Raw genomic sequence first — 17,471 nt, 5'->3', positions numbered from 1 at the left:
GAAATATTTAAAGGCTGCAGAATTCAAACGGTCGTTAAGCCAAAAAGGGGAGCATACCCGAGTAAGCTCAAAATATCCCCGCCGGTTGAGCTTTGCTTTGACGAGCCAGAGATGCAGCTTCTTAGGATTCCAAATAAGGCGTGGATACCTAGTTCACTTCACTTGTCATGCGTAGTCTGCGGCCATAAATATAGGAGGCGGACTGATCGAAGAGTTTCAGCGCATGAGGCCCTACAGAAACCATTTACACTAAACGATAGTGATAAATTTCATCAGCCCTGAGTAACTATATACGAATTTCTAGAAGAACGCGGTGTTCTGATCTCTTCCATGTTGGCCAAGCAGTACTTTTCACAACGCGCCACGATCCAGCCGGTATTTGGGTGAGCTGTGGCTGATCAGTCCCAAGCCCCAACTCTTCATTATTTCCATCGTTGCTGTTCGTTATTACTATGTTGACGATCATTTCGGTAGTAGTGACTTTGTTTTCAGCCTATTGCTTGTTCCGTTGCAACACATTCTAAGGAATCCTTCCTTTTTAGTTGTAGTCAATGGTACTCGTAGGATATGTGTATACACTCACCTTCACTGCCACCAGATCACCAGTCAATAGGTGGCGGATCTACACACTGGCGCAAAAGGCTTGCTTGCAACGTCACGCTAGGCTCTGTGCAAACTGCTAGAATCCTTCCCTGTGTGCACGGGCGTCCACCAGGAGTTTAACTAATGTTAACCACTTATTCCACTTATTCAGTGTAAAGAAGATACTGACTGCCAGGTCGACAAATCGGTGTAGGTGCGGACGAAATTCGTATCCGCTTACCAGTCGCTAAAACTCCCTCCGTGGTGTGCAGCTTTCGTTCGTATTTCTACCGAGTGTAGGACTTGCTTCCGGGCCCTGCTCACTGGAGCACTTGGTTGCGTGAGGTGTGTTAGCTCAGCTGCTCCCGAAATCTTCCATATCCCGAGCTGTAGCGTAGGACCATGTCATGTAGCGCAGGTGTAGGAGAGACCCAGAAAAGACGTCTGCACTTTGGAAAAGATGAGTCGTTTTGCACGAACTTTTTGTGTCACATACTATGTGTACAAAAACCTTCCGCGTAAATGAGTCACTCTCACTTGTTTAAGAATCCAATGGTCCTTAGTCAATGTTATCCTTTATCCAACTGTAAAATGCTTCCTTATTTCTATTAGCTCAACTAGTTCTCTAGTGTTTTGATCGATACCGCTTTCGCAAATGTCAGCAGACACAGCTAAAGTAATATTAGACGGGTTACGAATTGGCTCACAGTGTGTACACATCGGTTACTTGGTCAGCAGTGGGATGAAAAAATTGTGTTTTGAACGAGAACATACAGATAAACGGTAAAAGTGAACCCTGAAGGGAGAACTGAAGCACTTAAGAACCGGGATAATTGCAACTGAGTGCTCTGAATTTTGTGTAGATTTGAAATTGCAAACAGAATAGATAGTGTTCAAGTACTTTCGGAGTCATCGGCTGCGCAATTGCACTTGATTCGTCTTTAGCATAATATCAAGTTGGTTTTGACGAGGGACTCACGTGGAACCCAGCTAGATCTTATGATTGTGATGATTTTAAGTGTTTTAAGCAACCTTGTCAGTAGTGCTTTGCGTTCATACAGTGTCTTTTGTGAAGAAAACTACCTAGAAACTCGGTGGAAATTATTCAGCAGCTCGTCTTCACCATTCCTGAAGTTCATCAGGTGTGCGCAGTGCACGGATTTTCGTCGACCTTATGTTCTGCTTGATGTGCCCCAAGAGAGGGAAAATCAGCTAGAAACCTTTTAAGCTGATTCTTTCAAAAAAGCATACCACTTGAACACCAAACCAACTTAGACATTAGATGGCTTGGAATTAATTTGGTATACAAATGGGTGTATTTCGTGAACATGGTTTGCTTCATTAAGCAGCACGGGGTTTGCCGTGAACAGAGGTTCGTTTGCTAATAGACACAGACTATGCAGATTGGTGTTCGACCATACTCTGGCCCGACAGACCTAATCAGATTCTTTCTGGGTAAAACGAAGCCTTTTCCAAAGTGAACATGTTGTTGAGCAGACGGTTCTATATCAAGGAGAAAGCTACAGCATTTCTGCTTAGTAGCCAATCAATCGGTAGATAATACAACGTACAGAGCATATCCGCTTACATGCAATGGCTCATGCCACATTATCAAGAAATCCTAATATGAGCATAGTACAGGATAGAAAGTCAGCGAAGTTTAGGGTCCTGTGTAATCACTATTGACTTCTGACAAGTTTTAGATTTTAGAGCCGTCTATATCTGCATCACTTCTGTCGAATACGCTCAGTGTCACTTATCAATCGGATAAGTGAAGCTGCCTCACTGGCGTTCTACGCCTCCCTCAAGTTGACCGCTTTGTGGAGGACTAGCAACTAGCTCTGCTCTGCATTGTGTGAACATAACTTAGATGCGGTTATTGGACGATGCCACCGGATTCGATTGACAGTTAATCACGATATGACTGTCGTCGATCTCATGCGATACTAACCGAGTTCTTGGACGTACTGCAATGTTACTGATATTTACACTGATCGGATTCGCGAGGATTTTTGGTCCATGATTTTACCATGCTGAGGTAGGATTTTGTACACTGTCTGACTCGAGGCAAAGTCGATCGCGCAAAAATCGACTAATTTTGGTGAGAAGGAAAACTGTATCCTCCATATATATGTATATATAGCTTAAAACAAAAAGTAGTTCCATGCGTTTCCATAAGTGGATAGAATGACCGTAGCAGATACCGAGTTCCACGGTCTGGAAGTGATCCACTACGATAGAAATTAGGCGATCAACAATTCGTTTCTTAAGAAAAGGTTTACAGGAAATAAAATGCCAGCTAATGCTGTAAATGGATTTGGTCGTAAATATCAGTTTGACCGTCACCAGACTGAATTCTGTAATCACAGAGTCCTGGAACACAAAGTATATTTTGATAATGCTGATTGCACTAAAGCCATTTTCCGTTGAATGAGATTTTTAGAATGCCGTTTTTCCCCTCTATCGTTTGACAATGGGGTTCTTCATTAGAGCATATACTTTTAGTAAAAGGCCAGTTCTATATGTCTCTGGAACCAGATTCAGCTTCATTTAAGAGTGAAGAACCTAAGGTTGTAAACGCAGTAGCGGAATCATCTATTTCCGTCAATGAGGCGCGTTTCATTGAGTTCCTCCTTCCAGAATTACCAAGTTCCTAAGGAGTGATCTTCAGAGGAGACTGGTTGGACAGTACTCGGTCAAGCTATTGCTGCCAGATCAAGGGGGCGCTAGAACTAGTGGCAGGGTTTCCGTCAAATGATTTCTGTGGATTTTGAAGATAGCAAACCTCGAATTAAGTCTCCAAGCCACCACAACTGGATACATGGACTTCGTAATCTGAAAAAGACCTAAATGTTCTTCGATTTGTTCATTGACGCGTCTGTAGCCCTTGAGTTTTATCAACCGAGCTTAACTCGCTCGTGCATGAGTTCGTAACATCTACTGGTTCAAATAGACACCAAATTGTGATTGGTGTGTTTGACACGCACCCTTATTGGTTGGCTGGTTCTCTGTAATTTGATGTACCTAAGACGGGCGACATCCAAGTCAACAAGTAATCCTTCAGGGTGTAGGTGATCATGAACGACTATGATTCGAACCATTACGTCAAGCATAAGGTCTCTGTCTGGACTTCTACAACTTGTGAGGCAGTCACATCAACAATATTATTCGAGGCAGCTCATCAGACAGCTCAGCTTAGGGTGGAAGAAAGCGGAGCACTTCCTAGTGAGTTCCCATTCGGAATTAAAGTATCCAGAAAGAATAACCTGGACTCCCACAAAATATTAGGAATAGCAAATCTATCAGACAAGGTAAATAAGTACCGGACAGAACGCGACAAGTAAACCAGTACAAATGTGCGCGTTGTGAATCGGTGAGAATGGGACAACACAATGAGGGACAGAAGCACGTGATGAGAAAAAAATTGAAATTGTTCGCGGTAAGAACCAGATCACATCATGTTTATTGGAATGCACTGTAAGTATGATATCACAAGACGACTGAGGTCGATGTAGCAAGGTCAACATTTTTGTGAAATGTGGCGAACTTGTTGGGACTGTGATACCCGGCAGTTGAGACTTTAAAAAGTGTTAAAAGCGAAGAATTCGGTCAGGAAAAATTATCTGCCATGGGTGATGCGCAACATGATAATGAGGCGACAGATCTAAGCAACGTATTTCGTTAAATCCCCATTTAGCTTGTCATGGTGTGATTTGGAATGCATGTTCGACTGCGTACTGTTCTCGTAATCCCTAGCAAGTTGACTAAGAGATTTCCTGTCGGTAATCTTTCCTCGTTCCGCATCAACCTGCAACGTTACGAATCCATTGTGTCTTGTGGTCTGAAGAATAACATCTTCTTGGTCATCTTCATCATCTGACTCCGGAAAAGATGGATCCCCATCTTGGTTGAGCAGACGAAACCCGACTCGCTGGGCCTTCTTTGGACGACCAGTCCACCGCGAGAATCTGTTTCGCAGAATAGCCGGTTCAGGAGAGTGACGTCCACACCAGCACATATGTATGCAAACAACTAGTGCAATGAACACCAGCAGGACAAACAGCATAATCAATCCGGCCAACTGTGCACCAGACATCTGATGAGATACCCAATATCCAGCTGTTGAGACGGTATTTCGGAAGAACCGAGCCAGGGTTGAATCTTGCGCGATATCTAGAGCAAACATTAGTGTAATCAGAATATTTGCATTGCATAAATGGAAGTGACTATAAACAAAAGTGTAGAGTACATAAGTGTATTACATGTGTTGATACTTCAAGATTAATCTGCTCTTGCTTTCGTTCAAATGCATCTTTCAAAAAAAGAGCAAACATGTAATCAGAATATTTGCATTGCATAAATGGAAGTGACTATAAACAAAAGTGTAGAGTACATAAGTGTATTACATGTGTTTGTTGTTCAAGATTAATCTGCTCTTGCTTTCGTTCAAATGCATCTTTCAAAAAAAGCCTTGCCCTGTGTCCGCTGCGTTAATTCATACTTTTATGTGCCTTCTATGCGGCAACGTGGTTAAATTAACCTGAGAATTTTGAATCTCAACTGGAAACTTGCTTCATAGAGGGTGTAAATATCCTAAAGAAAAGACTTCGGGATGTCTGATACTACGTAAGATGAAATTAGCTGTTTGTCTCTGATTTGTCCCCAATACTACCTGGGAACGTAGGCTGCTATCTTTGCTTCGTGAAAGGCAAAATAAAGCGATATAAATCCCATGAGTATCTGTAGATAAGGTTGATTAGATGGTCAAAAGGACTCTGAAATTCAACGAACTACTGAGACACCTCAAAAGTAAACGTCCAGCTCAAAACTCTAGGGCTGAAACAGATAGCGAGCATCTGCTTCAGCGGAACTGCAGCACAGCCGAGGGGACGCGACAGGAAGAACAGTGCATTAGGTTCCATTGAAATGATACACTATTCGTAAGGTCGTTAACAGCTTATCGATAGCACAGTGTCAGTTTTGCCCGTTTTAGGACTTCACGTGCAGATACTTCCCGAGTTTCCATAAACTCTATGTTTCACTTGAATACCCAAATGTACATGATGTGGTGAAAACACATCCGTTATGTTGGTGTTAAAGATACCAAACTGAATCTCTCGTTCATAATAGTAGTATGATTATAAGAAGGGTACGGACTGCAGTAGGCAGTCGAACGGTTTTCAGAGGCCTTATGAGTAGTTTGTTATTTGAAAAAATACTTCGATGCCTTCAATACGATACCAAACTTAACATGAGACGACCTTTGAGTAGCATCATAAGCGGGAGATCCTCTGGAGTATCTCGCTAACAAAAATGCAATTTGCTGAAGTATATCAGACTTCATTCACACCAGCACCCTGTTTAAATTAGCCCTTCGCGCTCAGGCAGCTTGGTCCCAGGTAACCCACACTATACCGTATTCTTTCTATCTGACATCCGACACCTTAATCCCCCAAACCTATCTTCATCACATACCTAGGCTTTTTCTCTTCGGCTGTGGGGCGACTGCAAAGCAGCGTGTAATTTTGGTCCACCTCTGCCCATTAAAATGGATGGATAATCCGTGGGTGCTGGCTTGGTCGAGACGAGGTCAGCCAATTAACACGGTGGGTGGATGTGACACCGAGTGTAGAGGTGTGCGCAGTGACTGAACCGAGCGTTTAGTTTGATGTGTGTTATTCGCTTGGTAGCCTCGTTTCTGTCATCGTCATATCTCTAAAAACAGAGATTCTGTTCGCATGGTTAACAATACACGTAAATGTGGGACGTTCTGTTCATCTAACACCCCGTGATGAGCGCAGATGTTACTGAATAGCTTAAGAATGGGCGGCCACCCAGCTACGCTGTTCCAAGAGTTGGTAACAGGATGATCTGTACCTTGCCACTTTCCCCTTTTGCCTACCAGAGATATTCAAATAAACAAGAGGACCGTAGAAAAGGCGTCATCACCACGTCAATATCCAAGCCTGAGTAAAAAGCTGTATTCTCACAATCAAATGTGTCAGCAATGAACAAAAATGTTCGTCTCGACATGAATAATGTCTTATTCTGATGATTTATCTAGATAGGCCCAACCAGCAATGTGATAACACATCGCCTGTTGAGAAGCGAATCCAAGTAAACTTATGGAGAAATGTTGTCCCATACCCATTAGGGACTTTGGCAGTCAGTGATCTCTTACGACCAATGCCACATGTACGTAAAACCTGAGTGTAGGACGTCCTTCAATCCATAGGAAGGCAGTGACTTGTGAAAAACTCAACCGAAGGTCACAGAATCATAGACACGTAAAAATTCAACCAGTTAGTTTTGTTTTTATACTCAAGCAACAAACTGCAATAATTATTCCTTTTCTTACTACCTTTGTTGCAGAAGAAATGAGGACCTCAAGCATATCTTGGGACCCTCAAAGCCTCGATATTTCGTGCAGAGTTGTACCATACACAATCGAGAAGCAAAGTGATAGGTATTGTTTCCTTGGACTTGGTACCTCTGAGCGGGGCGCGAAGAACTGCATAGATTTCTACTGAATAATGTCACAAGTTAGAAGCTGTTGGCTTTATCACCTCATTGATTACTCGTCCCCCAATGTGACCATTTTACCGAATTCACTCCAATCTGGAACCATGCATTCTTTCAAATCCTAGTACAGAAGTGATTGGTCTGTGCTGACACATGGGGAAAATCACTATGATCTGCGATTCTGGGAATCGCCTAAGGCACTTCCAACCCAATTATTGGGACGATACATACTGGGAAGAACGTCAAACTACATCTGGAAGGTGACTTTCGCTTCGTTCGATGCCTTGCCTGCATGGTTTAAATCTGACGACAACTGGTAAACCTATGAGTATTGGTGTTCCATTTTAGCACTATAGAACAACACAAGAGCGCTGCTATCTCTGAATCAAACTACCTCCAAAGTTTTTACACGCATCTGCAGAAAACTTCAGGACTATTCTCATTTTTCACAATACAGCGGATATATTCCAATAGTCAGCTTTAGCGGTGACTTGAGAAAACTGCAACCGACTAAAACCAACTCTAGTGAAGCTTTGTACTTTGTTAGGTCAAACTGCATTGATTTCACAAGTCCTAGTATTAACAGTACGGCAGCAACACATCACTGTGGTGCCAAGGGCGTCAATGGAAATCAATGTGGCTTGCAAGCAAAATATCGGTCACCTTGTGCTTGGTTACTGGACTGACTCATTGTGGTTTGGTTGCCTGGGTGAGTTATGGGTTCACTCTCAACACGGCTCTATAGCGCGCCAACTTAACGGCTGTTTGCCCCTGACTTGCTATATACTAAAGACTGGTTGACAAGCCCTTCTATCCTGTTTTCACGAAGCGATAATTTGCAGAGTTTTCAAATTCCGAGATCACCTGGACAACGCAGATGATCAGACGGCAAATATGCCGTGCAAGAGATGGATGCTCTTAGCCTGTCGCACCCGTGTGTAGTCGTATCGAACGTAACGGATCATATTAGCGTGAATATTAGCCGCCTTCACTGAAATAAGAGCAATGAACAAGAGAAGCAGCTTCCTTATTTTGCATCACGTAGCAAGGTTGTCACTCATAACATGTGGGTAACATGAAATCAGTTGCCGATCAATTTCGTGATAGACCATGGATGTGGTGTGGGCTTTCTGGACAACACGCATATCATGAATTGTATTTTCTGAGCTTCAATGCAGTACGTGCCCGCATATGTTACTAGGACTGACATTTTTATGGTATTGATACTGCAGAATGTGTTAGACTTTAATAGCTAAGCCGACACCTAGTCGCATACACCAAAATCCTGCATTTACTGGAGTATTCTGTGTTACATTTGCGTCTGAAATACGGTTAACGGTTTCAGTTTTCATCTTCTCTTTTATGGTAACATTTCCCGACAAACTTCAACCGTAAATTACTGTAATTAAGCTAAATAAAACTGGATGCTCTTCATAAAGGAGAATACTCACAAGGTTGCTGAAAACTCGTTGACAGTCCACGACCGGTTTCGCCCTTCTTGGGGCTTATCAGGGAGGCGCAGTTCTTGACTTTCCGTCAACCTTATGTTCTACTTGAACCCAAATTGGACGGGAAATTCAAATTGATTTGCACATGAAAACTGGATGCTCTTTATAGAGATCAATTTAGTGTAGGTTCGCGACATTTCCACAGTTACCTGAGTTTCATGTACTTATTGCGCTACCGTTCGGTGGCAAAACTGAAATGTTGCGCTTGAATTCTTGCCGAAAGTGTACAGGAATTCGCATTCCACGTGCTTGAGTCGAGTCTCATTATTTTTAATTTATTTTAGGCATCCTGGTTTGCTGATATGAGTGACGAATAAGAATGGGAATTTCCAACAAAGATGGATTTCAAGTAAGGTATTGATTTTCCCTGGTTCTTTCGGTGTCAATCAGTTTTAGGGAGGACGAGGGATTAACGCGATCTTAGCATGTTTCGTGGTTCAATAAAATTGTCGGTCGCATGGAGATAGAAGGGCGTGAAAAATCTGAATTTCGCTACCAGGTAGCTGAGAAGCTCAGCAAATGTAAGGCCCACAGGGGCCCACGAATGGATATATTCATATCCACGTGGTCCGACAAAGGGTCTATCCTTCACCTGCTTACTGTTTGACCGATGGACACTTCGTAATGGGCATGTGTGAACGGGCTGTATAGAAAAGTTCATTCCGGATGTTTTTCCGATTACTTTAACCCGGTTTCCGCTAGCTAGATCACCATCAAAGGACAGAAAGTACAAGCAAGACGTTCTACCATATTCCGGGCTAACTGTTTTAGAGGCATTGGTTTCTTGTGCTCTTCGGGAAGGTGTGACCTTATCCGTTTTTTACTAAACAGGTTTGTGAGGAATTTCGGCTTCTTTTAAAAAATCTCTTCCAGGCAAGTGATTCTATTTCTGTGGAACAGACAGTGAATTGAGGCTCGCTGAGGTTTCAGTGGCAAGTGTGTATACCGACCGGTCAGCGTTGGTTTACGGAAATTACTTTTCTGTTCAGCCCGGAATGAGAGTCTGTTTCCCTGTTCACCTTCATCTGTAAATTAGGTTGTCCAAACATGCTTTCTTAAAGCTATCTAAAATAAGATGAACAGTACCACTATATATAACGAATATATAGTTCACATATCTACAACGAAAAGCAAGCGGGGGTAGTTTATTCACCAGCGTTGAAGTTACCAGTTTCTCAGTTTTATTATATCATACGTTTGTCCGAGTCTAAGGAAAAGACGTAAAAAATGCTCACCACTGAAGGTCAATTTCTTCCGTACCAACTGAGTGTGATATGCGTTGATTTTTTTTAAATTTGACGCTTTACACGTAGTGCGAATAAGGACTAGGCTATTAGCTCGAATGGGGGCAAGACGGCCCAAGTGGTTAGAACGCGAATTTACGGACCAGAAGGTCCGTGGTTCGAACCCGACCTCTGCCTCTCGAATTCCCCTGTCAGGCTTGGGCAACTTGACAGTATCCCAGCCCTCGTGCTTCATTCTGGTGGCATGGCAGCTAGGCACCGGAAGGGTGTTACAGCTGAACGATTTTTTTCCGATTACCTCGAATTCGTCGTCTGTTCCTAGTATCTTCTCCAAAAAAACGGTGAATTTTAAGCAGAAAAATCACACACTAGACTAAAACCGAAAATTATTTGGAAACACAACAAACGAAGACATGAAAATGAGGAATTTAAATGTAAATTGATTGGACGCGCAGACTGACTGGTGGCAAGTAATTCCAGACACTCATAAATAAGGTCCGGTTGAGCAACTGTCAACAATCACTTACCTCCATTCGTGACAATCTCAAAACGGAATGCAATCGATGAGGCCAAGTCAACTGCATATAAGTGTCGTCCACTGGTTGTGATTGTCATTGCATGCGGTTGTGCTATCCGAGGCATGGAGAAGAAACCCATAATCGCACTGGATTCCTTCAAGCCAGTCAGCATTTCCGGGTGAGTGTGGAGCTGCTCAAGGCTGTGTGGGCGTATTGGATCCAGGAGAACCCCGTGGGATTTGTAGGGTTGTTCCATATTGCCGTCAGCATTTATTGCTGCAAAGAGGACTCTGTAATAAGGGATAGAAGGTTGAAAACATAACACACTGGGATGTATTTACAAGCACAGATGCATTAGCCCCAAATCTATCGAACGATCAATCAGATTTTCCTCGTGCTGAAGCTCTAATCAGACATTACATTCCGAAATTCATTATAACAGGATCCCCGGACGAGTTGTTGCAAGAAAAAGGGACCTATTGGGATTCCAGTTTTGTTTGTGAATTTTAGGGAAGAAGTATCGTAATAGAGGTATCTAAACAACTGTTTACATAAAATCAGAATCAAAGTTAGGACAGGATATCGTACAGATAACTTGACGAACAAACACATGACAGCGACTACACTACGACAAGCAAAGGTCGTCAGACGATGAATAAAGGTACTGGAGTCGTAGATATGATTCAAATCCGGGCTCACCAGGGCAAGGCTAGCCACAAGTTACGGTTGCTTAGACAAGCTGGGTTTGTAGCATCGAATCGCCGCCGCGTCAACGAAGCACAATAGACAGTTGTTGTCTTGACAGTTTACGACTTTAAATAACTTTCTTGGTGTCTGGTGCGGTGCATTCACTTGCTTAAAATCATCACAAACGAGAGATTCAGCCAGGTTCTAGGTGAGTCTCCCGCAAAACAAAATTTGCTTGCAAATGAGTGTATTTCGCCAACTGTCTTGGTTCTTTGCACGCGTTACAATTCAGCAAGTGGCGAGCGATTACACTCGACAGAATCCTCAAGCTATCGAGTGCAAGCTCTTCGGGACGTGTTTCAAAACCCTTGTAGATAACCGTCTGTTTATTCTTCAAAAGTACGTGCTACCGCAAGGTATGTATCAGATGGGGTAAAAGGAGTTTGATTTATCAAGATTGGCTTCTGTTGACATCCACGGTGTTCTATCGGACACAACTAAACTCACAGCGTTGAAAATATCGGCGACAGTTTGACCCGGTCACCGCTGCACCCTTCTACCCCATTCGGAATGTAGCTTGATAGAAGCTTTTTTGGGGACACCACCTCGATTCTCTTTCTTTTTAAAAGTGCTCCCCTGTTTTTCAATAAAACTACGAGGATAACCGTTGTTTTGAAGTACGGCTGATAAGTTTCCGTTATCTCTTTCTAAAGTCTAAACGGAACAATGTTTCTGGTTCTGGTAAACAGACTTGTATGAAAGTTCGATTGTGCTTTACCGGACAGAATGTGATGAAACTAAGGCATTTTCCTGTTCAGATTGGCCCATAGAATGTCAATCTGATGGGTGAATTTGAATGAATATAAACGGGCTGATGAATGTAAACTTGTTTCTCACTGACAGCGAAAAATACTAAATCACTAATACCCACAATGTGCATGAAATCTCTCGTGTTCAAAAAATCACAATCCGATCTTCCTCGGGGATCTCCTTAGTGAGACGTTAGTGTGTGGATTGTTTCCAATATGCTGGGCACCTCTACACGGTCTGACTTCATTCAGTGGCCGTCTGGACATGAACGAAAGGTTAAAAACAGACAGTTTTGGTGCGGAACCAACGCGACATTATTATCCAACGTGCAACACAGGTTAATCACTTGACGATCAAAATCTTAGTAATTGAAATACCTAAAACTTTGACGTATTAGACTCGGACAGACGAAAATCTAACTTCGTGGTGTCCACAACTTTCCAATTAGCAGATGATTTTCTAAAAACAGTCTCAATCAGCACAAGTTCAAGAACGAGCCCATAACGCTAGTTTCGGTGGGCGTGCCTGGTTTCAAGCTATCAAGCAGGCCAGTTTGAACTCCCTTCTCTTCCTCTCCATCGAGATGATGATGATGACGATCATGACGGCGATCATAACAATCGCCATCATCAGTAACAGTAGTAGCAGTCGCTTTGCTTAGCCTTGCTTGTGAGCGGATGATTCGTGCCACCGTTGGCTTGATAAGCACAGATGAAGAGAAAGATGTCTAACAGTAAAGTTGGAGAACGGGAAACGGTTTACTTACTGGATTTAGTCGATGTGACGATGGAAACTGTGGGACTGTCAAACGTTTCCGGTGGTGTTGTATCAAAGTCATTGCCATCTTGATCGAGTAAGAAATGCATGCATCATGAAGGAAACATACCCGCAAAACGTTCACCATATTATGCGACCAGTTGCTTTCGGTATGATTGTTTTGGCCAATTAAATATTAACAGTACCCTCTGCTTGACATATCACCACAACGCAATGAAGTTTTTCTCAGTTAACAAGAACTCAGTTTAGCCTAGAGAACAACAATAGTGAACCAGAGATTTCCTGGTAAGCACTCTAATAATCAAATCCTAGCCACTCAAGGTTTTCAATCACTTGTTGAAACCTTGCAAAGAAGCTATAAGACTGAAACTACTAATTTTAACCTCAATTATAGCAATCAATACATAGGATGCACTGTTGGAAAGCAGTTATCACATGCTTTTGTACTGTGTGAAAACCACTCCACTCAATCCCAGGCTTGATTCCCGCAACATCTTCGTCTGGAACGATGTAGATTGTTCCTTCTCAAAGCTGGAGCGGACCTTCATAAACTAGAGATTCAACTGGATTCAGTTAAGTCAACTGTCAAAACCAAATTCGTGTCTATTGGGAGAACCAGTACCGAACGTCACGGGACTACATAACTGTCAATGGAATAATCGTTTTCCGTTGAGACAGATTTCATTGGCTGTTCTTCACTGGCCCTTGACAGAAGAGTTGCATTCTTATTATCACTTTTCTGACTCGCTTTTCCACGACGGTGATCAATAGAGAAGCTGGCTCGCACGTTCATTGACTTTCCTGGTTTGGCCAAGCACACCAAGCGATCAAGCGGCAATCCAGACCGGGGTTCACGGTAAAATAAGTCAGTAAGGGACTGTGGTCCACAACAGCGTCCAAGTCTATCCAGTTTCGTGTTCAACTAGAGCATAAGGCTGACAGAAAATTGAAGACTGAGCGGCAATCCAGACCGGGGTTCACGGTAAAATAAGTCAGTAAGGGACTGTGGTCCACAACAGTGTCCAAGTCTATCCAGTTTGGTGTTCAAGTAGAGCATAAGGCTGACAGGAAATTGAAGACTTCGCCTACTGATGAGCCCCAGAAGGGCCGATCGACTGTCGAAGAGTTTTCATAAATCTTATGAGTAGTGGGTGGCGTCCAACCAACCTCTAGCATATGCATGAGGGGTGTGTGAAAAACATGGTGATGCACAGTTCCACTCGAAAACCCTATGCTTGATTCCCACAGTATCATTTTTGTCTAGACTATTTCTCCTCTCTCTTGGGGCAGTTACGAACAGTTTTAGTGGTCTTTTCGCTAGTAAAACACAAGTATCAGATGGAGCGAATTGGTCACGAAAACGTCTCAAAAAGATGAATGCATCTCAGCGTCACGATAATGTGAAAGGGTGATGACTGCGGTGAAAGTGATAAACAGGAAAATGTTCATATTCTGGCGGTTCCAGTAATATCGAGTTCCATATCTGCACATTTCGGAACCTGTGTGTGCTGTCACCACCTTCTGGCGATTGTCGAATACGTCTGAATTCCTGATACCCCACGCTAAGGCTTAGCTGACTGAGAGGCAGCGTGTTTACGGACGACAGGAGATGGCCCAAGTTAGTTCATTAATTAACTACCGAAGTGAAACATCCCTTGTAACTGATGGTAAAATGCAAGTGACCTAAAAAAACAAACCTAAAGCACAAACTATTCCATGTTCTTCCAATGATTTCTTAAGATTTTTGGGTGAGTACAAGGCGTAGCCAAAGCGACCAAGATAGCGAGGATAAAATAGTGGGTGAATTCACCCTCGCGTTGTCTCACGTGAGTGTTTCAACACTCCGATGAGGTTGTCAGAGCCTAAAGAGTGGTTGACACGTGCTCATTTCATCATGTTTGATGCGATCGGTAGCAGAGTTCTCAGCGCAAGGATGCTTTTAGGTGAGTTGAAGCCCAAACATAAAGCCGAGACTTTTAAAAGTCTGTGCAATGAAATGTTACAGAGAGATAAGTGTGCAAGACCTCCTATAACTTTTGGAGCTGCTTAGACTTCCGTGGAGCAGGCCGAGCTTGTCATTTGTGTTCCTTGGTTGGTACCTTAATAATCCACACTATCTCCGATGTAGAACACTGAGTAACCCCAGTATTCAATTCTGCACACAAACATTGTATACAGAAAGTTGTTGACATGTATTTTGTCCATACTTCTGTTTGTGACTGGAGTATATATGTGGCCAGTAGCCATCGTAACATCGGACACATGGTCAAGGTTATAGTTGGATGGGAAAATCCTAACGTTCAAAGCAGTCGATGACATTGGGACAAACTCGGTCGTATTGGCGGCCTTGTACACGCATTGAATCTGTTTCTACTCATCCTATGACGGGATTCGGTGAAGTGCCACAAACTAAAATCGGATGTGTGATGTTACAGCTTACTTCGGCTGATCAGAACATGCTATTCAGATAATATGTGCACGTTTCTACACCGAGACCCTCAAAAATACGATGGAAACTGAATATGCACGCAAATTTTGTCATTTCATTAGAGCTTGATGAAATATTCCAGAAAAATCGCGAAACTGTCAAGAGCGTCACACGGCTTACACAAACTGGCTTACACAGATGTGACAGGCGGTTGCTGGAGCTGCTCATAAGGGCTACTCCAGTGTCAAATCTCAAGTTCGGTATCAAATCCCCTAGGCATAAATTTTTTAGCAAAACTGTCAAACTGAAAGCTGTGAAAATCCTTGTAAAGCCCCAATCTACTGATCAGCATTGCACACGATTCATTGATGTTTTCTTTTTGAAGTGCACAGATTCATATGCTTTCGAAAAAAAATTCGTATTATCAGCATACCGTTCCAGTAACTTCGTACCTATTGGGACGACAAAACCCTCCCCAAAGTATAAACACAATACGAGTGGAAACGCACCAGAGATTCGAAACGTATGGTCTGAAATATCACGTCTACATGGATATGGTAGCGACGTTGTAACAGTTGGACTCCTAGCCACGTGTCATCATCAAGAATCCAGAAAGGTGAGCTCTTCTGAAGGACATGGAGTTGAACAGTAAGAAAGACTGTGCGGAGGGATCGATTGACAGACACAAGTGAGATGCGAATGTGAGCTGCGAAGGCAACATTCCTCTCAATTTGAACTGATAAAAGTAACACCACTTAGTAGTACATTACTTAGTCACCCGGATGTGTGAACCATATTTTAGTACCTCAGAAGTGATACACATTCTGTTGCGCGATAGTGATGTGGACATGACCAGCGTGATTACAAAGGATGTTCAACTGTTGAACTGTGTTCGCCGGTGGGGCCAGTGCACTTGATGAAGTTAATGATGCATAGACAATTCTCAATGCACGTCAATTTTCGGCTTTACTGAATTCCTGGTTCTAGTATGAGCACCTCCTCTCTGCTGGTTCATGTGACCGTTTTGGTTAAAGTTAAAGGCCAATGAAGGTTTTGTTCTGTAAGTGAAATCCATGTTATGCTGAAAAGCAGAGAAGCACCGAGAAGCATTAAAGTGCGAGCTAATCACACTACTGATTCGCCGCTCGTGGCCGAAAGGAGGCCACGGGTTCGATGGGGTTTGGTGAGGTGCCGCTGCTGATGATTCCCAATAAGAATGAAATAACTGTACAGTCCCTCACGGCCTTCCAGCATGGATTGGTTTCACTTACAAAGTCATAAGTCAACGTGATGCGGATGATGAATATTTTCATAAAGGTTGCTGAAAACTCTTCGACAGCAANATGGGGTAAAAGGAGTTTGATTTATCAAGCTTGGCTTCTGATAACATCCACGGTGTTCTGTCGGACACAACTAAACTCACAGTGTTGAAAACATCGGCGAGAATTGAACCCGATCACCGCCGCACCCTTTTATCATACTTGGAATGTAGCGTGATAGAAGCTTTTTTGGGGACAGCCCCTCGATTCTCTTTCTTTTTAAAAATACTCACTCCATTTTTGATGAAACTGCGAGGATAGCTGCTGTTCTGCAGGAAGGCTGATAAGTTTCCGTTATCTCTTTCTAAAGTCTAAACGGAGCAATTTTTCTCGTTCTGGTAAACAGACTTTTGTGTGAAAGTTCGATTGTGCTTCACCGGACAAAATGTGATGAAACTAAGGCATTTTCCTGTTCAGATTGGCCCATAAAATGTCAATCTGATGGGCGAATTTGAATGAATGGTAATAAATAATGAATGAATGATTGGTGAATGGTAAACTCGTTTCCCATTGACAGCGAAAAATACTAAATCACTAATACCCAGAATGTACATGAAATCTCTCGTGTTCGAAAAATCACAATCCGATCTTCCTTCGGGGTCTCCTTAGTGAGACGTTAGTAACTGAATTGTTTCCAATATTTTGGGCACCTGTACACGGTCTGACTTTATTCAATGGCCGTCTGGATATGAGCGAAAGGCTGAAAACAGAGTTTTGATGCAAAACCAACGCGACATTACTATCCAACGTGCAACACAGGTTAATCGCTTTGAGACCAAAATCTCCGTAATTGAAATGCTTAAATCTTTGACGTATTAGACTCGGACAGACGAAAATCTAACTTTGTGGTGTCCACAGCTTTCCAATTATCAGATGATGTTCTAAGAACAGACTCAATCAGCTCAAGTACAAGAACGAGCCCATAACGCTAGTTTTTGTAGGCGTGCCTGGTTTCAAGCCATCAAGCAGGCCAGTTTGAACTCCCTTCTCTTCCTCTCCATCGAGATGATGATGATGACGATCATGACGGTGATCATAACAATCGCCATCGTCAGTAACAGTAGTAGCAGTCGCTT

At 42.8% G+C, this 17,471-nt stretch overlaps 1 protein-coding gene across 1 annotated transcript in view; it reads right to left on the bottom strand.

The window, feature by feature from the left end:
- Positions 1-3,853: 3,853 nt before the first annotated feature.
- T265_08837 (hypothetical protein) overlaps positions 3,854-17,471 on the bottom strand; it is a gene marked incomplete at both ends in the record, with an annotated part of 54,337 nt that continues 40,719 nt past the window's right edge. Inside the window, 2 exons of the mRNA XM_009174749.1 lie at positions 3,854-4,755; positions 10,384-10,664. Coding sequence (XP_009173013.1) covers positions 4,247-4,755; positions 10,384-10,664 — 790 coding nt within the window. The remainder of the gene's footprint in view (positions 4,756-10,383; positions 10,665-17,471) is intronic.

The sequence above is a fragment of the Opisthorchis viverrini genome, assembly GCF_000715545.1.
Source record: "Opisthorchis viverrini unplaced genomic scaffold opera_v5_239, whole genome shotgun sequence".
Taxonomy (NCBI): domain Eukaryota; kingdom Metazoa; phylum Platyhelminthes; class Trematoda; order Opisthorchiida; family Opisthorchiidae; genus Opisthorchis; species Opisthorchis viverrini.
This window is presented reverse-complemented; position numbering and strand designations above follow the sequence as displayed.